Source organism: Terrapene carolina, unplaced genomic scaffold (genome assembly GCF_002925995.2).
Source record: "Terrapene carolina triunguis isolate 2854851 unplaced genomic scaffold, T_m_triunguis-2.0 Scaffold746, whole genome shotgun sequence".
In the NCBI taxonomy this organism is placed as follows: Eukaryota; Metazoa; Chordata; order Testudines; family Emydidae; genus Terrapene; species Terrapene triunguis.
The window spans coordinates 1,379,901-1,396,638 of record NW_020665097.1 but is presented as its reverse complement, the minus strand read 5'-3'; the positions used below and the strand labels follow the sequence as shown (position 1 = coordinate 1,396,638).

At 58.1% G+C, this 16,738-nt stretch overlaps 1 protein-coding gene across 2 annotated transcripts in view; it reads right to left on the bottom strand.

Moving 5' to 3' along the window:
• The window catches only part of SYDE1 (synapse defective Rho GTPase homolog 1), a 19,962-nt gene extending 3,383 nt beyond the window's left edge, over positions 1-16,579 (bottom strand). Inside the window, exons 1-6 of one of the 2 annotated variants that reach the window (XM_026660271.1) lie at positions 16,316-16,579; positions 4,322-5,254; positions 3,113-3,886; positions 2,597-2,820; positions 2,202-2,328; positions 331-497 (exon numbers count right to left, since the gene is read on the bottom strand). In XM_026660271.1, the coding sequence (XP_026516056.1) occupies positions 331-497; positions 2,202-2,328; positions 2,597-2,820; positions 3,113-3,886; positions 4,322-5,254; positions 16,316-16,391 (2,301 nt within the window). In that variant the 5' untranslated portion in view covers positions 16,392-16,579. Of the gene's footprint in view, positions 1-330; positions 498-2,201; positions 2,329-2,596; positions 2,821-3,112; positions 3,887-4,321; positions 5,255-11,195; positions 11,439-16,315 lie in introns of those variants that run through there. The other variant, XM_026660270.2, reaches the window with a different exon arrangement.
• Between the last annotated feature and the right edge of the window lie 159 nt (positions 16,580-16,738).

Here is a 16,738-nt window from a genome sequence, read left to right as displayed (position 1 = left end):
CCCCATGTGTGTGGCAGGGGCAGCGCTGGCTCCGTGTCTAGATCTGTGCCATGCATATGCCTGGCTCTCATATGTGCAGCAGGACAGTGCTGACTCCATGCCTGGAGCTGTGCCATGCACATGCCCAGCCACCATGTGTGTGGCAGGGGCAGAGCTGACCACAGCCTCCCACCTAGGAGATGGGAATGTGCCAGTCTATCGTGACATTGTTGCAGCAGCACCAACCAGCCCCCCGGGACTGCTCCAAGGACACCATGGCTTGGCTCCACAGCCAGGTCTCCTTTCCTACCTGCCCACACTCCCCTGCTCCGCCCACTGGCAGGCACTCACCTTCTCAATCTCCGGCAGGCAGTCCAGCAGAGCCATCGTCTCCTTTGCATTCTGCCTGCTAAGCATGTCTTGGGGCGGTCGCTGGGCCATGGCCTCCAACACCACCTGGTAAAGGGTCTTGGTGATGAGGGGCGTGGGCAGCTCCCGCAGATAGTCCTTCAGGATCCCTGCAGGAAAAAGGCCAGACTTCTGTCAGCTCCTTGGCAGGCACCTCAACCACACTGGTCCCTCCTGGGTCCCACTGGGGGGAGGGCACAGGACTCATGGCACTGAGCAGCCTATAGAAACTACAGGGAGTGCACAGAGAGCCCGGACTTCTGGGTTCAATCTCTGGGAGGCGAGTGGGGTCTAGTGGCTAGAGCAGAGGGACTAGGAGTCAGGACTCCTGTTCTACCCGTAGCTCTGGGACGGGAGTGGGGTCTAGTGGGTTCAGAGAGTCTAAGGCCAGAAGGGACTATTATGATTATCTAGTCTGACGTCCTGTATAACAGGCCAGAGAACGTCCCAAAATAATTCTAAGAGCAGCGCTTTTAGAAAACCATCCAATCTGATTTAAAAACTGCCAGTGATGGAGAATCCACCACGACCCTTTTTCCAATGGTTAATTACTCTCACCGTTAAAATCTACACCTTATTTCCAATCTGAATTTGTCTGCTTCAACTCCCAGCCATTGGATGGGTGTTACAGTTTTCTCTGCTAGATTGAAGATCCCCTTATTAAATATTTCTTTCAAATGTAGGTACTTATCGACTAAGTAAGTCACCCTTTAACCTTCTCTTTGCTAAGCGAAATAAACTGAGCTCCTAAAGTCTATCTCTGTAAGGCAGATTTTCTAATCCTTCAATCATTCTCATGGCTCTTCTCGGACCCCTCTCCAATTAATCAACATCCTTCTTGAATTGTGGGCACCAGAACTGGACACGGGATTCCAGCAGTGGTCGCACCAGTGCCAAATACAGAGGTAAAATAACCTCTCTGCTCCTGCCCAAGATTCCCCTCTTTATGCATCCAAGGACGCTTTTGGCCACCGTTCAGCTGATGATCCACCAAGACAACTACCAGATCTTTTTTCAGAGTCCCTGCTTCCCACTATAGCATCCCCCCATCCTGTGAGTGTGGCCTTGTTCCTGCTGTATACATTTACATTTAGCTTTATTAATACACACATTGTTTGCTTGTGCCCGGTTTACCAAGCGATCCAGATCGCCCTGTATCAGTGACCTGCCCTCTTCAGTATTTGCCACTCCCCCAACTTTTGTGTCATCTGCAAACTTTATTAGTGATGATTTTATGTTTTCTTTCACCAGGCCGTTGATAAAAGTTAAATATCGTAGAGCCAAAAACCAGTCGCTGTGGGACACTACTGGAACCACACCTGCTCGATGACAATTCCCCTTTTACAATTACATTTTGAGACTTATCAGTGAGCCAATTTTTAATCCATTTAATGTGTGCTGTTATATTTATATTGTTCTAGTTTTTTAATCAAAATGTCAGGGGGCACCAGGTCAAACGCCTTGCAGAACTCTATGTATATGACATGTACACTATTGCCTTTATCAGCCAAACTTGTAATCTCATCACAAAAAGGTATCAAGTTAGTTGGACCGGATTAGAGGGGGGGCCAGGAGACAGGACTCCTGGGTGCTTTACCTTGCTCTGGGAGAAGAATGGGATCTAGTGGGTTAGAACGGGGGGGCTGGGAATGAGGACTCCTGGGTTCTACACTCAGTTCTGGGAGGGGAGTGGGGTCTAGTGGCCAGGTGTTGCAGTGAGCCTCCTACTGATTTGCCGGAGTGTGCGTGGGGGGGGTGGCAATCTGGGAACTGTGCTGGTGCTGCATGGGGGTGAGGAGTAGCTGGGCACTGACCTGTGATGACGTTGATGTCTGGGTACAGCTGTTCAGAGAGCGTCACGGCTGCACTGTCCCTCTCGAAGGCATCACGCAGCTCCTTCTTCACAGCTGCCGAGCCACACAGCCGGTAAAGCCCTACAATCTGGGCAGAGGAGGTGCTGTCAGCAGGAGAGCCCAGCCCTCCCCATTTGTCCCAGGACCCAAGGGGCAGCATAGGGAGGGGACAGGGATACAAAGAGGGAAGACAGCACAGAGCCCACAGCCTGCTGGGATCCTGCCTGCTCAGGAGCCGTGCTCACCGGCTCCTCGCCATGTACCTGCTGTGCTTGTGTGAGCTGCGTGGCATGGGACTGGAGTGCCAGGTGTCCTGCAGAGCCCCCTCCCCCACTATCGCCTCCCCCACCACTCACCTTCAGTCCCCGCTTCTCGATCTGGGAGACGCATTTCTGGATCAGCAGCGGCACCTTGGTGGCAGTGTTCTCCCTTTCCACCAAGTGACGCAGCTCCACGCCAAAGACCCGGGGCTCCCGGTCACTGGGGCTGCTGGGCATGTCCCACTGCTCCACCAACGTCAGCCTGCAGTAGAGCAGCCCGCGCGGCTCCAGCCGCACTGCCAGCTGCTGGGCCCTGCACCCTGAAGAGCAGAGGGCACCGGCACATGTCAGACCGGAGCGAGATGTGGACAATCAGCAAGGGCCAGCTGGGAAACCACAGCATCTGCCCCCCACTTAGTTCTGCCCTATGCCCCCCACAGTCCTGTCCATCTGAGCACCATTGGACCCTGCCTCCTGCCCATTTGTATGTGCCCCCCAGAGCCCTGTACATCTGAGCCCCATTGGGCATTGCCCCCTGCCTGGATGCCACTGCCCCCTCTCAGGCCCTTTCCCGATCACCAGAGCCCCTGCCTCACTGGCTGCTCCCGTTACCTCTGAAGACGTAGGGCAAGACAATGGTGCCATGGCAGCACACACGGTTCCGGCAGGTAGCCAGATCCCAGGAGAAGACAATGACCTTGAGGTGTCGGGCGCCCTCCAGTTCCAAGTTGAAGGTGTGGTTGAGGCTGAGGAAGGCGGCTGTCCAGGGCAGCAGGGCCGTGCGCGCCTTGGGGGCTGTGTCCACCTGCAGGACGCAGAACACCTCCCTGGACTCAGCCTTTGGGGGCTTAAGGTCTCCCACACCGTGCAGGTGGACACTGACTAGGCCTGAGATGGGCTGCACACAGCGCGGCTGTTCCAAGGAGCTGTAGGGCTGGAAGGCATCCACGTCCAGCCTGGCCCCAGGCTCATGCCCCTCTGGCCCGGGACAGGCACGCTTGTCCGCTTTGGTCAGCAGCTCAGGGGAGTCACCATCACTCAGGTAGCCGCCCTTGCTGGCTGCCTTGGCACGGTGTGGGCCCTGCTGGGATGCCACGCTGCTGTCCAGGTGGTAGCGGCTGATGACATTCCCCGGCTCCTTGCGGGCATCCTGGGGTGAGGTGCTGCCACTGCCCTCAGGCTCCTGACCCCGGGGCCGGGCACTACGCAGGCTCAGCTTCCTCCTCAGCTCAGGCAGCTTCTTCATCTTCAGGGAAAGGCGGCGCACGGTGCCCGGGGACTTCACCCTGCCCAGGGAGCGCCCCTTCTTGGAGACGCTGGGGCTCAGCGGCGGGGATGGGCCAGCCAACCCCACAGCCACGCTCACACATGAAATCGGCAACTTCCCTGGGGGGAGAGACCTGATGAGACGGGCAGTGGACACTGGCATGCATGGAGAAAGGGAGCCCCTTCATCTGGGGCATGGAAGGGAAGGGCCATTACAGGGAGGAGGGCCTGTGGGACCCAGAGCAGCCAAGACTGATTTGCTGGGGACGGAAAGTGTGGCTGATCCCACACAGGGAACCAGGCTGCAGTGGGGATGCAGATGCAGGGACAGGGACCTGGGGAGGGGCTCTATGGAAAGAGGGGGACCCCACGGGATCGGGTGCCCCATGAGATCAGGGAACCTGCAAGGGGGGGCCATGGGAGGGGAGGGGCTCATGAGATCAGGGTGGGTCTGCCACCAGAAGATGGTGGGGCCATGTGGAAGCAGCTCTCTGTCTCATGTTTCTGCCATGCAGTTCAACCCACAACACACCCTGTTAGCACCACACCCCTCACCATAGGCCTGTGTCCTGCCGGCACCCATCTCCTCGCCTCGGCCCACTGGCTCAGCTGGGGTAGGTGTATTCTGTGAGCTGGGGCTCTCCACTTGCCTGGCGATGCTCCTGGGGGGCCCTTCATCACCTGGCTCTGCCCTGCTGGGCCTGGCCTTGTCCCTGTCAGATTCCCGGCTCCCTGTGCCACTGCCCCACTTCCTCCAGGAGCTGCCAGGCTCGGTGCCTTGCCTGACACCCACAACGTCCTCATCTTCAGGGATGGGGTTGTACCAGATCTCCCCTTCGCTGCCCATGGCGCCCACCTCCTTCAACTCTGTGCTGGCGCTGGGGGCCAACTCCTCCAGGCCCTGGGCCTTGCCCGAGGAGAGGATCCAGTGGCGGCTGCTCCTCTCCAGGTTCTGCAAGTAGGCGCCATGACTGGCAGACCTCACAGCACTGCCGGAGGCGCAAAGCTCCACATACCTGCACATCGACTCAGCCTCCTCATCACCAGGGGCCAGGCCGGGCTGAGGGGCTGGGGTCGCCAGGGCCAGGCCAGGCTGAGGGGTGGGGGGCGCTGGGGCTGGGGGGCTCTCCACAAGCCAGGCTTCATCCTTAATGGCTGGCCCCCCTGTGTGAGTGGGGGAGAACAGCTCCTGGGGTCGCAGAGGGCACTGGGGGTCCCCGTCAGTCTCTCGCCCACAGGCAACTGGCCCTACCCCTTCACCCTCATCCTGCGGCTCTGTGGAGGCCGTGGGGCTGGCAGACACCTTCCTGCTGTAAGAGCTACATGGCACGTCCCGGATGCCACATGAGAACCTGGCCCAGCTCTGCTTCCTGGACACGGTGATGGCTGCCCCTCTCCGACAGCTCCCATCGAGGTCATGAGACGCTGGCTCTGGCCCAGGGCCTGGCTCCAGCTCCATGGGAGAGTCCAGCATCCTCGAGGGGCGCTCTGTGGGGAACAGGAAATGTGAGCTGAGGGTTAATATCAGAACATGCCCAGTGCACACACACCCCATACCTCGTGCATACCTAGTGCGTACACCAAGTGCCCACCCAACATATACACATACACACCATACCCAGTGCACACACAGTCAGTATGCACCCAACACGCACCACAGCCAGCACACACCCAGTGGTTACACACCCACCCACCATGCCAAGTGTTCTCCCAGCACACACAGCCCAACACTCACTTAGTGCACACCCAGTACAGACACACCATAAACCTCCCAATGCCAACTGACAAGGGGGTGCAGAGGGGTCACTGGACTCTCCTGATTCTGGCGTATACATTCTGGTTCACCAAAGAATGTTGTGTGAGGTCTCAAATAAAAGTTGGTGTCACACTGGTCAATAATATCATTGTGAAATGTACCTACAGATACTATGTAAAGAGTTATGTAGCTATACTGAAAATATACTCAAGACTGTGGCTAGAGACTTGGCACCAGCAAAGGAGAACGGGTTTTTCTCCAACAAGAAATGTTTCTCTATCCGGCAGTTTGCACATAAATTAAGTATTGTATGTTGCACAGTGGGTGCCATATCAGCAGTCTGGACTAAATGCAAATGAAGGATTGTAAGAATTTCAAAAGAAACTAAATAGGAAGAACAAAGCAGCTGGGGGATGAGAGAGACCTTATCTGTAGGTAGACATCAAAGGGTTGAGCCACTATGTTTTGGAGGCAAAGATACCCAGGCACCCTTGACTGAGGAAGGAAAAGAACAACACTTTTGTTTCATGGAAAAGGGATAGGAGTGTGGTTGAGGCTGGTACGGGTTGGTGCGGGGGTATGGCCATGCAGGCTGATGCTTGTGTGGGTTGTGTGGGATGGGAACATGGCCATGTATTGTTGTGACTGGTGTGGGTTGTATGGGAACAAGCATGGGGCATGGCCTATGGGACCGGAGTGTGGCCATGCAGGCTGAGGCTGCTATGGGCTGTAGGGGAGGAGGTGTGGCCTGTGGGATAGGGGCTGAGGCTGGCACAGGTGGTATGAGAGAGGGCATGACCCATGGAATAGGGTTGTGGCCATGCATTGCTGCGGGAGACAGTGTATAAATTAGCTGTTACCACTTAAGAAAGAAATCTTGGAGTCATCATAGATAGTCCTCTGAAAACATCTGCCCAAAGTGCAGCAGCAGTCAAAAAAGCGAACAGAGTATTAGGAACCATTAGGAAACGGATAGATAATAAGACAGTAAATATCATAATGCCATTGGATAAATCCAAGGTATGCCCACACCTTGAATACTGCGTGCAGTTCTGTCACCACATCTCAAAAACATATATTAGAATTGGAAAAGGTACGGAGAAGGGCAACAGATGACACAAATTTGGGGGAGTGGTAAGTAATGAAAAGGTCACTGATTCAGATCGCTTGGTAAACTGGGCACAAGCAAACAATATGTGTTTTAATACAGCTAAGTGTAAATGCGGACCTCTGGGAGCAAAGATTGTAATACGCACAGGATGGGGGGCTCTATCCTGGGAAGCAGTGACTCTGAAAAAGATTTGGGAGTCATGGTGGATAATCAGCAGAACATGCGCTCCCAGTGTGATACTGTGGTCAAAAGAGCTAATGTGATCCTGGGCTGCATAAACTGGGGAATCTCACGTAGGAGCAGAGAGGTTATTTTACCTCTGTATTTGGCACTGGTGCAACCACTGCTGGAATCCTGTGTCCAGTTCTGGTGCCCACAATTCATGAAGGATGTTTATTAATTGGAGAGGGGTCAGAGACGATCCATGAGCATGATTAAAGGATTAGAAAATATGCCTAATTGTGATAGACTCAAGGAGCTCAATCTATTTATCTTAACAAAGAGAAGATTAAGGGGTGACTTGATCACAGTCTATGACTTGATCACAGTCTATGAACACCTACATGGGAAAGAAATCTTTAAAAATGGGATCTTCAATCTAGCAGAGAAATGTCTAACATGATCCAATGGCTGGAGTTTGAAGCGAGACAAATTCAGACTGGAAAATAAGGTGTAGATTTTTAACAGTGAGAGTTATTAACCATCGGAACAATTTTACCAAGGGTGGTGGATTCTCCATCACTGACCATTTTTAAATCAGACTGGATGTTTTTCTAAAAGATCTGCTCTGAGAATTGTTTTGGGGAAGTCCTCTGGCCTGTGTCATACAGGAGGTAAGGCTAGATGATCACATCTATGAAAAAACAAAATGATTAGGGAGATGGAACAGCTTCCAGACAAGGAGAGATTAAAAAGACTGGGACTGTTCAGCTTAGAAAAGAGATGACTAAGGGGGGATGTGAAAGAGGTCTATAAAGTCATGAATGGTGTGGAGAAAGTGAGTAAGGAAATATTATTGACCCCTTCACATAAGAGAAGAACCAGGGGTCATCCAATGAAATTAATAGGCAGCAGGATTAAAACTAACATAAGGCAGTACTTCTTCACACCATACACAGTCAACCTGTGGAACTCATTGCCATGAGTGCTGTGAAGGCCAAAAGTATAACTGGGTTAAAAAAAGAATGAAATAAATTCATGGAGGATACATTTATCAATGGCTATTAGCCAAGATGGGCAGGGATGCAACCCCTTGTCCTGTGTCCCTAACCCTCTGTTTGCCAGAAGTTGGGACGGGATGACAGGGAAAGGATCATTCGATAGTTGCCCTGTTCTCTTCATTTGCTTCTGAAGCATCTGGCACCAGCCGCTCAGACCGGACACTGGGCTGGATGGACCATTGGTCCTACCCAACATGGCCATTTTTATGTTATGGGGGAGGCAGCTTTGGACACTCTCTGCTCAGGATGTGCAATGCTGGGGGGAGGGATGGGCTGTCTGTGACCTCTGCTCGAGGGGGGCTGTTCCCTGCAGGGGCCTGAGCCCAACCCTTGCACAGTGGAGTCCTCCCCCAAATCCTTCGCCACAGCCTCAGCACTGGCCCTCAGCCTCCTGGGCCTCGCTGCCTCAGCATGTGCAGCAGGGCTGACAGAGGCGTCATTGTGGGAGCACTGGCTGGGCAGGCGGGGAGCTCCCAGCACACACAGCTGCTCACAGCCCCTGCCAAGTTGGATTTCCTGTTTACTGCCTGGCGGTGAGGGCAGTGCTCCCTCCTCCCAGCCTGGCCTAGACTGGCCCCGCAGCGTGGGGACACAGGACCCTTTGCGGAACGGGGCCCACCCCCTGTGTACAGCATCTGCCTCCCACAGCCCCCTCCTGGGAACGAGCCCATAGACCAGCATCACATGGGCACACCAAACGTGGGACTGCAGAGAAGGGGCTAAGTCCTCCCCATACAACCTCCACTCGTCTCCCTCCCTACAAATGCACATACCTCCCTACAAACGCTCCTCTCCCCCGCACACTCCATTGCCCCATACCTCCTTCCCACTCCTCGCTCCCTCCCTCCCACACACACTGCCCCCCAACCCCCTGCTCCCCACACCTGCTCCAATGCACCCTGCTCCCTCCACATGCACCCCACTCCCCTCCACATGCACCCCACTCCCCCCTCACACATACCCTGCTCCCCACTCACATCCTCCCCGCTCCCCCCACACACGCACCCTTATCCCCACTCACACGCACCGTGCTCCCCCCAAATCCTCCCCACTCCCCCCTCACACGCACCCTGCTCCCTACTCACATCCTCCCCATTCCCCCCACACATGTACCCTGCTCCCCACTCTGCTCCCCCCACATGTGAACCCCGCACCCACCTCACACACACCTTGCTCCCCCCACACATGCACCTTGCTCCCCACTCACATCCTCCCCGCTCCCCCCAGACATGCACGATGCTCCCCACTCATGCACACCACACTCCCCCTCACACGCACCCTGCTCCCCATTCACATCCTCCCCGCTCCCCACTCACACGCACCCTGCCCCACTCACACACACCCTGCTCCCCCCACACACATACTCTGCTCCCCACTGACACATACCCCGGTCCCCACTGACACGCACTCTGCTCCCAACTCACATCCTCCTCACTCCCCCCACACACGCACCCTGCTCCCCGCTCACATCATCCCCGCTCCCCCCTCACATGCACCCCACTCCCCCTTCGCTCCTCACTCCCCACACACACCCTGCTTCCCCTACACACGCCAACGCTCCCCACTCCCCTGACACACAGACCCCACTGCCCCCTCACATCTTCCCCACTCCTCACTGCCCCCTCACACCGTGCCTGCTCCTCGCTCCCCCCCCACCCCACTCCTCACTCCCCCGACACAGACCACTGCCTCCACATCTTCTCCGCTCCTTGCTTCCCCCACACTCCTCACTACCCTTCCCTCCCCCACACACATGCACCACACTACTGTCCCCCCACACATACCCTGCTGCCCCCCACATCCTCCCTGCTCCTCACACACATGCGCACCCACCTCCCCCTCCCACACACACGTGTGCGCACCCCACTCCCGACACCCACACACCCCCATCCCTTGGCACACCTGCTGGGGCTGGGCGAGATCTCTACCCACAGGTGCTGGGGAGCTGAGGGGCAGGATGAAGCTGGTTGAATCACAAGGGACCAGAGTGGGGAGAGTGGAGAACAAGAAGGAGCCAAGGGTGGGTTTACATGGGGGGCAGTGAAGGTTGGCCAGTTGCTGTGGCAGGAGGATGGCTTAACAGCCATTGGCTGGAGAGGTTGATGTGGGTGTTAAAATCCGACCCAGAATCCCCCCATTTGAAAGGTTCAAGATTCCCCCAGACTTCTAGGGCCCAGGACCCTACAAAAAGGACAGTATGTGGGCCACACCCAGCATGGACCCCGCAGAAGGGCAGACCCATGCCAGCCAGGGTTCAATCCCCCAGGGCTCCTGGGCCCTGGGGCTGCTGGATCTGAGCGGGGGGACAGGTGGGGCGGGGGAGACAGGTTCTGGGGCTGCACGGGGGGGAAGGGAGACCAGAGCTGGGTCTGCACAGAGGGGACAGGGGGGCCTTGAGCCACTGCGTTTGTATGGGGAGATGGGAGGAGCTTGGGCCACTGTGTGTGGGGGAGGAGGCATGGGGTGATGGGTGGGGATGGAGCCATTGGGACCACACGGGGGACGGGTGAGGTGGAGGCAGCTGGGTCTGCACGGGGGGATGGGCGGGATTGGGGCCGTTGGGTCTGAAAGGGTGGGGAACAGGGGGGGCTGGGACCATGGGGTTGGCGCCGCTGGAGGGTATTGTGTCGGGTCGAGGGGATCAGAACTGGGGCTTCTCATGAGAATGGGAGGGGCTCGGGAGCGGGGCTGGGGTAGGTAAGGCTGGGACCATTGGGTCAGTGTGGAGTGGGAGGTGGACCTGGAGCAGAGCTAGGGCCACTAGTGTGCGGGAAGCGGGGCTGGGACCATGGGGGATGAGTGGGGCTAGGGCAGGGGCTGCTACGGCTTCATGGGGGGGTGGGCAGGGCGGCGGGAGTGGGGCTGAGGCTGCTGGATCTTTTCAGAGGGAGCAGGGCTGAGGCTGCTGAGAGGCCAGGGGGAGCAGGGCTGGGCCCACTGGGTGGCACCCCAGTGAGTTGACTCCACTAGCCCTGCAGAGGCACAAGGACCAACAGCCAATCAGGGGAAAGAATCGACACCATGTGACTCAGCTGACAGCACAGGAAATCTCCCGCTCACAGGGTTGACCCAGTGCCTTGATCCCGAGACCGGCAAGGCCCCAGGATCAGGCTGGGCCAGGGGGCGCTGGCTAAGGGACACTCCCTGGTGGCAGGGAGACTGACCTGTCCTGAGGCAGTTCCTTGCCTCCTGACCCCACTGCGCCAGCACCCCAAACCTGCCAGCAGCAGGACCCCCTCCCCCCCCGGCCTGGTTCTCCAGAGTCCCAGCCCAGCACCTCATCCCCAAGGGCAGCCAGCCTCTCACAGCAGCGCTTCTGAGCAGCCACCCCCCACTACTAACCCGATTCCATCCTTCCAGGTGCAAGAGCCACCTCCACTGCAGCGCTGTACCCTTGCCTACCAGGGCCCAGTCTGACCTTCCCTCCCTGGCCCACGGCCCTTCGTCCGTTCCCTTTGTGGCTGGACATGGTCATCGATTCACCCCAGTGGCCTCTCCCTGCTGTTCTCCAGGCTTGCCCTGCATCCCGCTGCCCTCTCTCCTGGGAGCGAATCTGTAGGGAAACACTTGGAACACAGAGCGGAGTCCGGGGGGGGGGGCGTGCAGTCACTGGTGAGTGCCCCCTCACCTGTGCTGAGAGTGCTGGGACACAGGGACTGGCAAAAGACTGGCCCTTCGCCCTGGCCCCCGTTGCCTCCCATGGGCCAGGATCACTGGAGGTGATACCCCGATGCACAACTGCAGGGCTGCCAATGCACCAGGATGGCATCCAAGAGTACCTGTGGCCAATCACCAGCAGCAAGGATGGGACACAGCCTCAGCCCATGGGAGGCGGCAGGAGGCCTGGCTTGTGGATGCTGCTAGGTCTCAGATGAGTGCCAGTGTGGAGCCCTGAAGGCCTAGACCATGGCTGTTCTCTGCCTCAGAGGTGCTCGTCCTCAGGCTGGGCAGACCATGCCACGGCCACAAGCTCTCCTCCAAGTGAGGGAGCCCCACGTACCGCTTTGCAACCCCTCCTCAGCCGTGCACTGCTCACGGCCTCACAGGGGGCTGGTGGGGACCATGCTGCTCCTGTGGGCTGTGATGGGTGGATAGAGCTGAGGACTCCCTGCATCATTCAGGACAGGCAGTCCAGGGAGCATCTTCCTTCTCCCAGTGGCTGCATGCAGAGAGTGAATGGGACTGTGACGAAGTGGGGTGTTTTCTTGTTTTCTGTGGAGTTTCAATGATTTGCATGCGGAGGGGGTGGGACTCAGTTTCCCTGGGTGTTACTGGTTTAACAAGGTGAGGGGAGAGGGAGTTTGTTGTTGCAGAGGACCGGAGAGAGGACTTGGGGACCCCACCGATGGCCTGGAGGATGGATACCCCAGCGACCGGTGACCTGGCGACCTGGAGGCCCAGCTGAGGAGACGCAGCCGGTTCTGGCCAGTGGGCGGACAATGGGCTGCAGAGTGAGGACCCAGTGACCTAACCAGCCGGTTCCAGCCAGAGGACAGAAGCGAGGAGAGGAGGCCCCAGTTTACGACCCTGTTTACCTGGAGAGAAGACAATGGACAGAGGGGAGCCTGGGGCCGGGGATCTCAGATGCCCAGCTGGGAAGCAGGGGGGCTCTGGGCTGGAGAGGGGGAGCAGGCAGAGCCCACCTGGATGCAGAGAGACTGGGATGTGCTGGGCTGAGGGAGGCCAGGCCTGAGGCCCTGAGAGTTTCCTGTGCTGTGTTCAACTCTCAATAAATCCTCCTGTTTTACGCTGGCTGAGAGTCACTCTGGTCTAGAGAACAGGGTTGCATCAACCCCTTCGGGGGTGGAGGCCCAGGGGTCCAGAGCGAGTGGACTCCCTGAGGGGGCCCACAGCAGAGACAGACGTGCTAGGGCTCCGAGAGGTGCGGCTCCAGGAGGTGGAGGGGCCTGACCCCGAGAGAGAGTGGACCCCCGAGAAGGGCTGTCGCACTGAAAGGGGCACACCCCACGGACCGCACGGGGCCAAGGGTGGGCACGATCTGTGAGTCCGTGACAGGGACCAGTGGACAACTGGACCTGGGGGGGGCTCTGCAGGAGATTTGCAGCAATTTCCCATCACCACCCACTGAAGGCAGCCTGCTAAGGACAAATCAGTCCACATGGATGCATTTCCTTGGCCCCTGGCTATCAGCATGGCCTTTTGTGATGAACCACAAGGCTGCATAGCAAGGGCAGGACAATTCCGGGAGCTGATCTAGCAAAGGGAATTGCCAAAACATGGATTGCAGGCTGTTCTCCATCACAAACTCACCAGGAACCTGCACCTGCTCTGACAGCAGGAAGCCACTCGTCCTGGACTCCTGTCAGAGGCTTCTTGCTGGGTCACTCTCTCACCCCTTTGCCATGTCCTCACGGTCTCAGTGGGGGCTGGCTCTGGCATGAACAATTCCTGCCTCTGAATATTAAAGAAACTGGATCCTTGGGGGGGGGGGGGGGGGGAATTCTTGCAAGCATCTCCAACCTCCTTGGTCACTAAGAACACGTCCCACTGGCTCTGTGCACACTATGGGCCTTCCCTCTGGAACATCCTGCAGGTGCTCCCGGTAGCAGCAACAGCACATCACGCAGCATGTGCTCCTTTCCACCCAGATCCTCTCAGATCAAGGATGCAAAGTTTCAGTCCATCTGTCAGGTGCTGGGGCAATCCCCTGGGGCAGCCTCAGACACAGAGCTACCAAATGGGGAGTGGAGGGGACAGAGTTTTGCCTTTTCCCTATTGAGCCAGACTGGCCCAAACCTGCAGGGGGTTGGTTTGGTTGCAGTGACCCAACTGCATGCCCAGGTGTCTGGGGTCAGAACTGGCTCCAGCTGAGCTCAGGTCTGGCTATGGCCCTTGGAGGCCTCAGGTGCTGCATGTCCTCTGGCAGCACTGGGCCCCATTGTCATGTGACATATCCTGGTCCAGCACAACCCGGTCAGCTACAGCTGCTATGACTAGGGCCCTACCAAATTCACAGCTGTGAAATCTGGTCTCCCCCGTGAAATCTGATCTTTTGTGCACTTTCACCCTATACTATACAGATTTCACAGGGGGAGACCAGCACTTCTCAAAATGGGGGTCCTGACTCAAAAGAGGGTTGTGGGGGGGTTGCAAGGTTATTGTAGGGGAGTCACAGTATTGCCACCCTTACTTCTATGCTGTCTTCAGAGCTGGGTGGCTGGAGAGCGGCAGCTCCTGGCCAGGCACCCAGCTCTGAAGTCAGCACCTCGCCAGCAGCAGCGCAGAAGTAAGAGTGGCAACACCATACCAGGCCACCCTCACTTCTTCGCTGCTGCCTTCAGAGTTGGGTCAGGACCCCTACAGATACAACACTGTTAAATTTCAGATTTAAATATCTGAAATCATGATATTTATGATTTTTAAAATCCCATGACTGTGAAATTGACCAAAATGGACCGTGAATTTGGTAGGGCCTTAGCTATGACTATCTGATTCCTGCCTCTCAAGCTGGCATGGCTCTGTGGTCTCCTGGCTTCCCCTTCCTCTCTGATAGATCCTCAGGGGACTCTCCTCCTCCCATTGTGGGCCTCAGCTGCTTTGACTTTCTTCTCTGCTGGTGACTCACAGATTTGCCTCCCTCCAACTGCACTCCCCTCCCAGCCCTCCTGGATCCCTCCAACAGGGTGCTGCCACCAGCTGAGACTCTCCATGGCCCAAACCCACCTCCTAAACCACCCCCACACTTTCCTTTGTCTCGGGGGTGTCGCTCAAGCCCATCATCTTCTAGTCCCTGTCTCTGAGCCGGCCACTCCCTGACCCATCCATCTGGCCCCATCCAAATCCTGCTGCTTCTTCCTTTGCAGCCTCTCCTAGCCCTGGCCTGTGCTTCCTGCCTGCACGGCCAGTGCTCCCATCGAGCCCCAATCATCACAACTCTGGCCACAAGGCTGGCACCCCAACCCCATCCCATTCACAGAGTCTATGACCAGAAGGGACCAGTGTGATCACCTAGTCTGACTTCCTGTAGAACACAGGCCGGAAACCCACAATAATTCCTAGAGCAGATCTATTACAAAAACATCCAATCTGGATTCACAGCAAGCTCCTCGCCCCATAGCATTGCCAACCCCAGGGCTCAAAGCTTAGTGAGTCTGGCCCCAAAACCACGAGATCAGCTCCAAACTGATGGTAGCAGCTCAGCCAGCCATTGCAGGGGTGGAACATTTGCCTTCTGGAGTTGGGTCCATTTGGGGTCATGGTTCCAGCCTTTCTCCCCCACCACCAGGGCCAGAAACTCCCTGTTTTTTTAATGAAAGTTGCCAATTTTCCCAAATCCCAGGACTCCAGGAGCTGAGGCTTTGAGTCACTCCACGTAATGCAAGTGTAACCCACACACACCTTCTGGGTGTGGTGTTCTGTCCCATCTAGTGGCACCAAGAGAGAGAGAGTTTGCTCTACAGCCTTAGCTAACAGGCAGTTGACTTTTAGCTCATGCGGTAGAGGCTCCAGAGGTCCCAGGTTTGATCCCAGGAGTTACACAAGACTTCTGTCACACTGGGAGATTTGGCCAGGCTATTCCCTGGTTCTGACTATGCCTCCGCTCAGCCCTCACCTTTGCTCAGTGCCTCTGTCACTGGTGGGCCATGTCCCCCCCAAACACCCTTGGTACTCACACCCAGACTCTCCCCCCCTTTACCCACTCACTCCCTAGGCCACAGCGCCCAGAGACCTGCCAACCCATAGCAGCCCAGACACACAAACTGGGATCCTGACTCCTGATGGGCCAAGGTTGGTGCTCGAGTCTGTGCTAAAACAAACGGCATTGTGAGCACCACAACCAAACCCCAGCGCAGGGGGGAGGAAGCTGGGAGCAGGGGGACTGCCCCGTGCTGGGGACGGGTCTGAGCCCTCCCCGCTGGGGTGGAAGGGTTTGGGTTTGCCCAGGAGTGCCAGGGCAATCTAGTCTTCTTGCCCCGGCTGGCGGCTGTGGGGGCGCTGGCTGGCTCCAGCCCTCCCCCCGCATCCTTCCTTCCTTCTGCCTTTTTAGGGGCGAGGCACCGGTTGGGGCTCGAGCGCCGCCCCCTGCCCCTCCGATCCCAGCTCCCCTGGCGCCCCCAATGGCCAGGGGCCCTGCAGTCCCTGCCCCGGGCGGGCCGCGATGGGACGGGGCGCGCGGAGAGCGCTCGGCCCCCTCGGAGCCCCGCGGCTCAGCCCCGGCCCGGCGGGGCGCTCCGCTCCCCCGAGCATCCTCGGGCCGGGCCTTCCTTCGCTGGACCGCCGCGTCCCGGGCCGGCGCCGCGTCCCGACAACCACCCTGCGCCCCACCCTGCCCGCGAGCCCCGCCTCGCCCCGGGGCGCCTGCAGCCCGGCTCCGCGGGGGTCGCCCGGGCCGCGACGCCGGACCAGCCGCCCCGCGCGCCTCCAGCTCGGGAAAGTTCAACGCTGAGCCGCGCCTCCCTGCCCCGAGCGCGCCGAGCGCCGCGCCCCGAGCCCGGCGGTACCTCGCTCCTTCTTCCCGGGCAGCTTCTCTTTGCCCCGCAGCCTGGAGAACGTTCTCCGGAGCAGGAGCTCGGCCATGGCCCGGCCGGGGCGCACGGGACTGGGGTGGGGGGCTCCTCACGCGGCCAGGCTGCCCCCGGTGCCCAGGGGTCGCTCGCCGCCCTCCGCCCGCTGCGGCCCCGCCATCCCGCGGCTCGGCCTCGGGCAGGAAGCGAATTCCAGGAATGCTTTCCCCAAACTCGGCCGGGCTCGGCCCCCCGCCGCAGCCGGAGCAGGAGCTGCTGGGAGCTGTAGTTTCCTGGCCCCGGAGCTCGCGCGAACTCGCCCCTTGGCTTCGTCCCCCGGGGTCCGGGCTGAGGAGAGCCCGCAAGAGGGACGCGTCCGTCCCCGGCCGAGCAACGGGCCATGCCCGAGGCAAAACACAC